General features: G+C 38.2%; 1 protein-coding gene across 2 annotated transcripts; it reads left to right on the top strand.

Moving 5' to 3' along the window:
- The first annotated feature begins 1,004 nt into the window (after nt 1-1,004).
- On the top strand, nt 1,005-10,487 carry cnn1a (calponin 1, basic, smooth muscle, a). 2 transcript variants are annotated; one of them, XM_084396677.1, is made up of 7 exons: nt 1,005-1,224; nt 2,097-2,218; nt 2,754-2,820; nt 3,388-3,525; nt 4,982-5,098; nt 5,851-5,997; nt 6,708-10,487. In XM_084396677.1, the coding sequence occupies exons 1-7, from the start codon at nt 1,075-1,077 to the stop codon at nt 6,918-6,920; spliced, it is 954 nt and encodes a 317-aa protein (XP_084252803.1). In that variant the 5' UTR covers nt 1,005-1,074; the 3' UTR covers nt 6,921-10,487. The 2 variants fall into 2 exon arrangements, with proteins under 2 accessions (XP_084252803.1, XP_084252804.1); XM_084396678.1 differs by lacking the exon at nt 5,851-5,997.
- The last annotated feature ends 529 nt before the right edge of the window (nt 10,488-11,016 follow it).

The following is an 11,016-nucleotide window of genomic DNA, read 5'->3' as shown; positions in this document are numbered from 1 at the left end:
AAAGCGCTTGTGACTAAAACTCGCAACTCCATTGGATCTTCAGACTGTCAGTCAAACCTCATAACTCACCCACTGCACGTAATTTGGAGCGAGATTTCTTCTTGTTTACAATATTAGGGTAAATAAAGAGCTGTTTTTTTTATTTGCATAAGTACAGCGTTTACTCAAGAAACACTATATATAAAAACTAATGTTTTATGTATTTGAGGAGCGGAGAAGAGTGTCTTGTCATCGAGTCAAAGTCTGAAGTAGCCTGTGTGTAGCACTTCATTTTGGCCAAATGTCCGGGGAAAAAACCCTGATGCCCGCATAGTTACAGTAAACTTCATAACCTGAATGTTAATGACGGACAAAGCATGCATCTCATCCTCCGAAATTCGCTGGTCAAAATCCTCATAACTCAATTTTACCTTGATTTTGGTAAAATGTTTATATAGTGACACGTGCAAGTGTCTGACCATATATAAATTCATTCATTCATGTAGGTTATTTCTTATTTGCTGTTTTTTAATTTTGAACTTGAAACGGTTGCGTTTTTCCCCTGATAATTTGGCATGCAATTTTTTTTGCCCACTATGTTTTATGAAGGCCCACTGGTTTGAACATTTCTGGTCTCGCCCCTGGTTGAGATTCACTTTGAATTCTTTCTGTTATAAATGTCTACAAACACATGACATCTGTAGGACCATCATGACCAAATAAAGCGCTCAAATTCCATCCGTCTCCTTTGCTTCTCTCTCTCTCTCTCCATATCCAGCATCATCTCCCTGCCCTTCTTGCTTAATTTGTTATTATTACTTAAAAAAAAGTGTAGGTTTCGTCTTAAAAATAGTGAAATTTGGACAGAAAATACAAACATACTTAACATGCTCTTTTGAATTAAACCAAATGCAGCGAAGAACACTTCTAAAACCTGGACACTAGTTTGGACCGACATAAGGGAGAGACAATAATTCACATTTTTGTTATACTATTCCTTTAGAGCTCATCTGACCCCTGCCAGCAGTACATTCACGCTCATGATTGGTCAGCCAGTCATGAGGCCTCAGCCAATGAGCAGCAGACGTGTACAGTATGACACACAAGGACAGAGGGGCATTTAAAAGATGGAGGGGGTCAGAGCCGAACTCCTGCATCACAGGACTCAACTCTACAGCAGAGACCATGAGCACCCAGTTCAGCAAAGGACCCACATTCGGACTCTCTGCTGATGTCAGGAATAAGGTATGTGCCCTGCCAGCATACAATGTTCTTCCTGCTTTAAATTGATGATCTTGATGATATGGTGGTTTCCTATTTCTCACTATTCTGAAAAACAAAAAGTTAGAATTAATAAGCTGAAGCCAATATTATGCAGTTTTCACGCATATTCAAAAAATGTCTTCTACATATGTATGTTTTCACTGTGTTAAATTAGACATTGTTTGTTCATCAACTTTGCCCAACATAGTTTATTTATTTGAATGCATTTAAAACAATACAATTGTATGTATGCATGAGTAACCCAAATAAAATTATATTTCATGTGTTCAGAAGAAATCCAGTATTCTATTGGAAAGAGCAAGTGTAATATTAATAATAGTAAAGCTTTTAAGAACAACATTGATTGAATGAATCAATATCATTTATACTTCAGAGTCATAAAGGGAATTTCCAGGCCAAATGTATTGATTCACAAAAGAGGCATGAATTTAATTAGACGTTTATCTATTAATTAATTTGGTACAGAGTTGCATAACAGCAACATCTCCCAAATATGTATGTTTTTGTTATTGAAGAATATCTAATGTCAGAATACCTAATGGGAAAAATGTGTCATTAGAAGATGATTCATATATGGTTCAGTGACAACATCTATTTACTGATGTCATGGACAATAATATCTACATTATTGTTGTTGCTGTTATTATTATTAGGGTAAAGTATATGGGCAAAATTCTGAAGGGCAAAACTGTTACCTTTGTCTAATAATGCATAAAGAAGTTTTTTTTTCCCCGCAAATAGCTTGCATACATAATGTTAGAAAAGCATTAGGTTAGCAACAAATAAAATGGTTAAAGTAACTTATTTTACCTTTTCATCGCTTGAAATGGCAGCTGGCACAGAAGTACGACCCTCAGACGGAGGAGGCTCTGAGGACGTGGATCCATGAGGTCACAGGTCGAACGCTTCCCAAAGACTTCATGCAGGGACTGAAGGACGGTGTGATCCTGTGCGAGTGAGTTTCAGCAGTCAAAGATAGTTGTTAAGCTTTATTTTAAGGAGTTATGAAAAATCAGTGGCCTGGTTTCACAGACAGGGTTTAGATTAAGCCAGGATTAGGCCTTAGTTCAATTAGGACATTTAAGAAGCTTTTATAAACATGCGTTTGAAGAAAACATTGCTGGTTTGTATCTTGAGACAAAACAATGGCACTGACATATTTTTACGATATTTTAGGCTCAAACATGCATTTTAGTCTGGGACTCGGCTGTGAAACTGGGGGATTGAGAAAAATTCCTTTGCCAGGAAAGCAGAAAAGATTAAACATGTCACAAAAAGAGGTTAATTATCACAAAACAACAACAACAACAACAACACATAATTATAAATAATAATTGAGATGGATTAAACAGAAACAACAAAAGCCCAAACTGAAGTGGATATATTCAGTCAAAGGTAAAAATGCAAGGGTCACACACAGACAAAATTACTTATACTCATAACATTTTTGAGCTTGGCATAATTGCTCTTATATGGTGTTCATCCACTAGGCTGATCAACAAACTGCAGCCTGGATCCGTTCCGAAGGTCAATCATTCAGACCTGAACTGGCACAAGGTAGTGTGTATATCTGCAATGTTTGAATCTTGAGGCATCTCTTGCATTGCTCCTAGTCATATTTGTGTGCATGCCATGTTTAAGGGTGACTTCTTGGCTTTCATGTTATGAAATGGAAACCACTTGCCAAATTTGGGCCATTTTAAGAATGCGTTATGTTCTGTTTAACTCAGAGAAATGCAGAGAATGTAGACACTGTATGGGTGTACAGAAGTGATTTACTCTCTGCTACAGTCTGGCTTTCTCTTTCGTACTTCAAAGTGGTTATTGATTTACAGTGCAAATAGTTACAGTAGATATGTAATAACTTGCAATTAAGAGTAGTCTGCATTAACAAGGAACGCAACTCAACGAGTCAAACTCATCTAAGGAATGGACTGTTTTACCTCATTAACTCTAGTCTGTTTATAGTAGAGCTGACCTACAAATACTATATTTCCAGACATGGCATAGTAGTTTCTATGAGACAAGAAGATTTGGGAGAAATTTGGACTTTACCCAGAGATGAATCCATCCCTAACTTGCTTTTATTTCAATCATTTTTATCTATCCCTCAATCTCTCTTAGTTGGAGAATATTACTCACTTTGTGCGAGCCATTGGTGAATACGGCCTGAAACCATATGACATGTTTGAGGCCAACGACCTTTTTGAGGACATGAACCACACCCAGGTCCAGGGCACCCTCATCACTTTGGCTGGAGTGGTGAGAAAAACTAATAAAACACTTGCACCTCATAACGTCTACAATGGTTTCGGTCACCACAACAATTGGCCGTCCCCTCAAACAGTGCCCAATTTGTAGGGTATAGGTAGCCTGGATGCCAGCCAAACTTAGCCCCGCCCACAACATTTTTAGGTCGGGAAGTTCGGTCTGGACTCGCTCCGTTGAGGAGCTATTATGCCCGAACAAAAATTGTTCGGACCAATCAAATTGTCAGGGCGGGCTTTATACGATGATGGACAGATGAGCACCGTAACATAATCATCCACGTCACCAACGAGCGCTTGGGTTGAATTCGTTTACAACAAAGATGACTGCCGCTGGAGAATTGTTATTTCACGAGTTCACACTTACAAATAAGCCAGATAGAATAAATGCATATTTGGCGTGCTGTTGGGCTCGGTATTCGGCCCGAACCCAAAGTACTCCCCTCGTATTCCTGGCTGTGGAAGAACAGGCCGAGAGTGAGTGAAGGGATGCTGAAAACTGTCAAGTAATGTTAGGTGAGTTGACATAGTGAATATATGCTTCCTCTCATGCTGATATAGTGTAGACCGTAGACGGTAATTGTTTGATGACAAGTTGATTGGATTGATTATTTGAACGTGCTCCTCCCGAACTTTGTTTATGAAACATCATGTGTAGATTCCGCCATCGCGTCTGTTATAGAAGATATCGACAGCGCATTCATTTTAAAAGAGGAACAGAGAACAGCGATCAAGGCATTTGTCGATCGGAAACCGAATGAAAACGTCACTTACTCCGTTGCTCTGATTGGTTGTAGGTCTATCCAATTGAGTGCAGAGGCATTTTCCTTCCTGGTTCGGTTGAAACACGCCCCATAATCAAAGCTCAATGGAGCAGTATCAGACTCACATTCTGACTAGAATCTGAGTATGACGACGTCAGGCTAGGGTATAGGGGTGTATACTGGGGTATTGGTACTGTTGTAGGGTACAGAACCAATTTAAGAGTATAGGGGTGTAGGGGTATAGGGTTGATTTTGGACACAGCCCTTAGACATAGCTCTAAATTTAGTTAAGCCGGTCTGAGATCGGGAGAAAGGCACATTGTCTACCAATGCTGAATACCAAAGTGTATAAAGTAAGTCAATGGTATGGCGCAGTATTTGCGGTCGTACATTAGACGTGAGCCTCTCATTAATTACGACATGCCGTGAACACAACAGATCCTGAGGATCATTGACAAGTATCTTATCTTGTAAAATGTCCCTATACACAGAGTACGCGTGATCACGAAAGTAAAAAGTGAGTGCGCATTCAAAAGCGATAACAAGTTTAAATAGGCCTACTGATGTGAATATTTCCTGACCGTGACATCCTTAAATTATCCAGCTTAAATTACCTGTAAATACGATAAAAAATATGTAATACTCTTTCTGCCTTTCTGTCTTTTTCCATGTTCTCTTTTCTCCCAGGCCAAGACTAAAGGCTTCTACACAAAAAGTGACATCGGTGTGAAGTATGCTGCAAAAAAGCAAAGGAAATTCAATCCTGACAAGATGAAAGGAGGGGAAAGCATTATCAGCCAACAGGTCACATGACAAATACTTGGAAAAAGACGTAACGTAAACGTAACATGCAATTACACAGAAATGGAAATTAGTCTAAACTAGACAAATATCAAGAGTATGTAAATTAACTATTTGAATTACAGTTGCATTTGATATAAATAATAATAATACAATAAACAAATAGGTAACACTTTATTTCAGTAGTCCACTTTAGACATTCTAACTAAAAGTAACTTTGCAACTACATGTCAACTTATTCTACTTACCTGGACCCTAACACCTAACCCTTACCTAACAGTCTACTAGAGTTAGTCGACATGTAGTTGCAAATTAATGAAAGTTAGTCAACATGTAGTTGCAAAGTAAATTGTAGTAGTTAGTACTGTAAAATGTCTGGAATCATTTGGTGAAATATGGTAATATTGTGAAATTTTAAATAGCTGTTTTCTATTTCAATATATATATATATTGTGATGGCAAATCTTCAGCAGTGTCACAAGATCCTTCAGAAATCATTTTAATATGCTAATCAAAAAACATTTCTATAACATATATAAAATATTTTTGTGGAATCCATGATACATTTTTTTCAGGAAATTTGATGATTTGAAAGTTTTAAAAAATCATTTATTTGAAATAGAATAACTTTATTAATGTCTTTTCTGTCTCTTTTGATTTATTTAACGGATCTTTGCAATATAAAAGTATAAACATCTTACGGACCCCAAACTTCAGAACAGTACTAAATATACCATTTCTCATCTGATTCACAGATGGGCTCCAATAAATTTGCCAGCCAAAAGGGCATGACCTCCTATGGAACCAGACGTCATCTCTATGATCCCAATATGGGCATGGAGAAACCAGTGGATCAATCCACTATAAACCTCCAAATGGGCACAAACAAATGCGCCAGTATGGTGAGGGCACATGCTGCATTAATGCCAAAATCACTGCAATTATGAGATGACCACTCCGTTCATGTCCTCCTTTGATATTATGAGTGCCAACACTCATATCAGCAAAATGAAATACATGTGTGGCTTTATTGCTGATGGCGGTAAAATACTTTAATCACACTATTAATTCACCTCTTGAAAAATGCGGAGGAATTCAGAAAGCAACATTGGCTATAGTAAAATTCTATGTCTTGAATATTGCAATTGCAATATGTGACCCTGGATCACAAAACCAGTCACAAGTCGCACGGGTATAACTGTGGCAATAGCCAATAATACATTGTATGGGGTCAAAATGATAGATTTTTCTTTTATGCCAAAAATCATTAGGATATTAAGTAAAGATCATGTTCCATGAAGATATTTTGTAAATTTCCTACCATAAATATATAAAACATTTATTTTTGTGAGTGAATGCAGCACAATCGCCAACATAAATTGACAACTTTAAAGGCGATTTTCTCAACGTTTAGATTTTTTTGCAACCTCAGATTCACGATTTTATCTCAGCCAAATATTGTTCTATCTTAACAAACCATACATCATCTGAAAGCTGAATAAATAAGCTTTTATTGATGTATAAATCTCAATTTAAAAAAATTTACCCATGTGACTGGTTTTGTGTCACATATATTTAATATATTATTAACTACACCTTTGTCCTGTTGTAGGCTGGAATGTTCGCTCTTGGCACAGGAAGACAAGTGACGGAAAAGAACGTGAATCTAGAACCGGTGGACTCGACCACAGTGTCTCTGCAGATGGGAACCAACAAAATGGCGTCTCAGAGCGGCCAAACTCCGATGGGAGGATCACGTCTAGTGTACAACCGCAAATACTGCGCCAAGCCGAAAGAACAAGATGCCACTGACTTCCTTAATTAATGCACTTTGCTATTCAGCATTGGTAGAGAATGTGCCTTTCTCCTGATCTCAGACCAGCTTAACTAAATTAAACGATCATCTTTACGTGGATGATGTAGGGATATATTTTCTCTCCTTAATTAGAAAAACAATTAAGCTGCTCTCTGATTAGTTTAAAGGGGATTATCTACCACACAAAATCTTCAAATCAACTTGTTTAGGTGCTTCATTATGGATCAGACGTAGTTCTTTATATTCCTCAAAATTTTATGTAATTGGTCTTTAGTCTCAGAATATACTGGATGTGAAAAAGTTAATGGCGATTGAAAATGAACAAAAGACGATCAGTTAGTGCCTATAGGTGGGAAAATGACTTAAACAACAACGAAGATGTTGATACAAAGGTAATGAAAGTATAAAATGGTTATGTTATTGTTAATGTTCTGAAGTAGGGTCAGGACAAGACCCTGTCCTCTACATTTGGTGCCCTGTCATCAGTTATTAATTAATATTCTTTAGGATCATTAAAGGTACACTATGTTATTTTTCTTTATCTAACGGTTAAAAAAAAAGCATGCATTTGTGGAAGAACATTGTTTTGGTTGTGCTTCGGCTCTGTGTGACTTCACAAAAGATAACGCTTTACAATGAACACTGTTAGAGAGAATTTATCTGTTCACTAAAATACATTACCTGTCCAGTAATAAAAACACCATTATCTCCATGTCGGTTTTAGAACATTTAAAATCCCTCAGTTCTCACCATGTCCGAAAAGCCAAGCCAATGTTGATTCTGTTTTTATTACGAGCTCTGTCGCGTTCTCTTATTGCCAGCAGACTCACCTCTGTTCAGAATTTTTTTTTCAGGGGGGGGTGAAACACTCATTTTCAGTCAATCTCATGTTAATCTTGAGTACCTATAGAGTAATATTGTATCCTTCATATCTCCAAAAAGTCTTTAGTTTTATTATATTTATAAAAGAAAGATAGACTGTACCGAGTCTTTCCGGAAAAAAAACGAGCGGCTGGAGGCGTGCCGTGTGGGCGGTGCTTACGCGCCGATATCTTTATCGTTGGGACTGCTAAATCCGGCGTCGAACTGGGCCTTGTTTATAAAACAATCATCGTCGAAATGCAGGGAACAAACAAAGTCCTGTGACTGCAGCGAGCACAGCGCTTTGATGGGCGTACTGCTTTCGCTCTCTCGCTCTGGTCTACGGGTGCGCGCGCGCCCTTCCGGGAGAAGTGCCCTTAGGACCCGTATAAGGAAATTCCGCCCCATCTGACGTCACACAGGCCCATACTCGAAAAAAACTTTCCGAAACTTGTGACAAACCGGAAGGAGTATTTTTTTGCACAGAAATACTCCATCAAACGTACAACTTAATTTTAGAAATGTTGTCCATGTTTAGCATGGGAATCCAACTCTTTAACAGTGTAAAAAACTCAGTATGCATGAAATAGCATTTCACCCCCCCTTTAAACCAGGGGGGCAGGGTTTTATATTATTTTGAAGTTTCCCTGTGCGCCGCCATTGGCTAGCGGACCCCCACCTGCTGTTAGCATCCGTCACTTTGACAGCAAATAACTTTACATCTGAGGCGTTTAAAGACTCAATTTGTCCATTATTTATTTCTAAAGAAACACGAAAATGTATAAAAGGTTCCATTACCTTGTTGCTTACGTTATGGCCCCGTAGAAGCCGTTTTTTGTAAAAATAGGCTAACGATTGCGTCATAACCACGCGACTCTCTGTCGCACAGTAGAGAATTACCGTACGGACAGGAGGAGAAGCTCGCGGGCAATCGGGGGGACGGGGAGGCAAAATGACTAAATAATTAATCAGAATACATAGCAAAAGTTTCTCCTGCTCCTAGCTCATGGACAGCTCCTACTCACACTCTCCGTCTCTGCAAGTTTCGGAAGGGAATGATTCAGATTTCTCTTGGCACAGCTACTAGAAGACAGACGGGTTGCTCACGTCACATCTACGTCGTCAAGCTCAGTTTGAGTCTGCGCAGTACGCTCGACCCCCAGGAAGTGAGAGCTTCTAATTGACTTCGCTTGTCTCCGTTGAATCCAATGGGGTCGCTGTGTCCAGTTTATATACTGTCTATGCTTTAAACGGGTGATTCCCCGGTTTGAGATTTATCTGCGCCATGTCAACCTTTCTGGCTCATTGTAACAACCTCTGCCACTCCCACACTATGCAGCAAAGTAGCCGGAGCAACTTTTCTCTATTTATGGATATGACGAGACGTATGTATGCAATCTCCTGTGAAAACCATCCCTTCGGGTCTAAAATATAAACACTTATGCGTTCCAGACAGCTCAGAATTAGGATTTTCCCCATCTCATTATTGGAAATAAAGCCTCTCAAAGCCTGTGAACTCGAGGTCCATCGTTCAGGCCCGACCTCAGTGAAACGTCATTTGACATCACTTCCAAGATGTCGGCAAGTCCTGCTTTCAGTGAGCATAAACATAAGAAACTAACTTTAACATTAGACTTTAAGTTTATGTAAAAATACCGTCTATGATTAATACCTTATTTTGGGCTTTTCGTCAGCTGTTTTCAAAGCGATTTTGTGTTGTTTTTAGTTCTGTTTTGCCATAATTAACACAAAACATGCTCTGTTGAATGGTGGCGACATCATGTGGTCAACATGTGAACGTGACGTCTGGTTGCCTGGAATTCACTGAGGTCTGAAGTGGGACATTTGATTTGGGATATTCCCACGTCCAGCCTCGTCTGGGACGCAGCATTATAATAGGCTGCTTAACATATAAGGGGGAGACAGAAACACGTTTTGGAAGAAGGATTGATGATCTATGGACTAATTTTTGTTTTTAATTGTTTTTAAAGTTGCATATAGTGTACCTTTAGAGAAAACATTTTTAATCATTCACACTGATGTCTGTTCAGATATATGTTCAGAATATACACCACTTGTGTAAGTATTAAGTAAGTGATGCAATGTTCAGAGGAAAGTGTGAAAGCATTTGAGCATTTGATACACTTTTGATCTTTTCAACCTGTGCTCGCTTGTCTGCTTATGTGAATTGTGACATCTGTTTATTATTTAGTGTTTAAAATTTCTCAGCAGAAAGAAACCAAGATGTCTTGGCAACTGCATATAGGCTATGTTTTGTTTTTGTCACAAAAAAAAATGCTAATGAAATAGAATAGAATTAAAGAGAAATCTTTGGCCTACTTTCTGAGGAGTAACGAATATTTCATTAATATTTTCATTAACAGATGCAAAAACATGGTGTCTTAGTCAGTCCTATACTGTTTTATATAAGGGTATCCTTAAAAGATCTACTGACAAGTTAAATGATACAGTGTTTGATATGGTACCATAATATTGAATGATATTGGACCATGGCATCCTGTTACTCCAAGGCTCTTCAGAGAGTTGGCCTACAATGGAATTGCCTTAGTAATAAGCTACATGTCCATATGGTACCATCTCCAAAAAACATAGTAATTATATGGTACTTTTTTGTCAATTTTCTTTAGAATTCTCTCAAATTTCCCTCTTCTGCATTTTGAATATAAAACATATTTTATAATAGATAATAAACATTTTGAGCAGATGAATGTGTCCTCTATTTTTTACTCTGTGAAAATCAGTGAATTTGTTCTTTCACAAATCTTCACTAGTAAGGACAGCCACTGACACATGTTAAAAGTCTCTGCAAGGGGCGGGAACAAATTTGGTCCGACTCGTTCATTCTAACAGTTTCAGAACCACATACAAATTCAGTGAATCGTTTACGCCGATTAGACCATATGTCTAAGTCTATAGACTGTAAAAAATAGGCCGCGACGCAATAACATCACCACATGTTCACCGCTTGTTCATGTGACACTGGCGTGTATTTATTGTGTCTATGTGGCTGGCATTTTACGAGCTAGACTTTTAATAAACATTTGAGCATACTGCTGTTTATTGCCTAGACCTTTCCCCCCCCCCCTAAGTTGATAACATAAATTAGAACTCAAATACAGCCAATTTTGTATTTACATCAAACAATATGGGCTACTAAAATTTATTTACATTTTTGGGTGAAAAAGGTCTTGCTCGTTGCAGTAAAATTCTAATTATTAAAACC

The sequence above is a fragment of the Rutilus rutilus genome, assembly GCF_951802725.1.
Source record: "Rutilus rutilus genome assembly, chromosome: 2".
Taxonomy (NCBI): Eukaryota; Metazoa; Chordata; class Actinopteri; order Cypriniformes; family Leuciscidae; genus Rutilus; species Rutilus rutilus.
This window is presented reverse-complemented; position numbering and strand designations above follow the sequence as displayed.

Excerpts from the sequence above, each read along its gene's own strand:
- cnn1a (XM_084396677.1), top strand. The coding sequence starts at position 1,075 with ATGACACACAAGGACAGAGGGGCATTTAAAAGATGGAGGGGGTCAGAG. Across the intron at positions 3,526-4,981 it reads TCATCACTTTGGCTGGAGTG|GCCAAGACTAAAGGCTTCTA; the intron begins GTGAGAAAAACT and ends CTTTTCTCCCAG. Across the intron at positions 5,998-6,707 it reads CAAACAAATGCGCCAGTATG|GCTGGAATGTTCGCTCTTGG; the intron begins GTGAGGGCACAT and ends GTCCTGTTGTAG.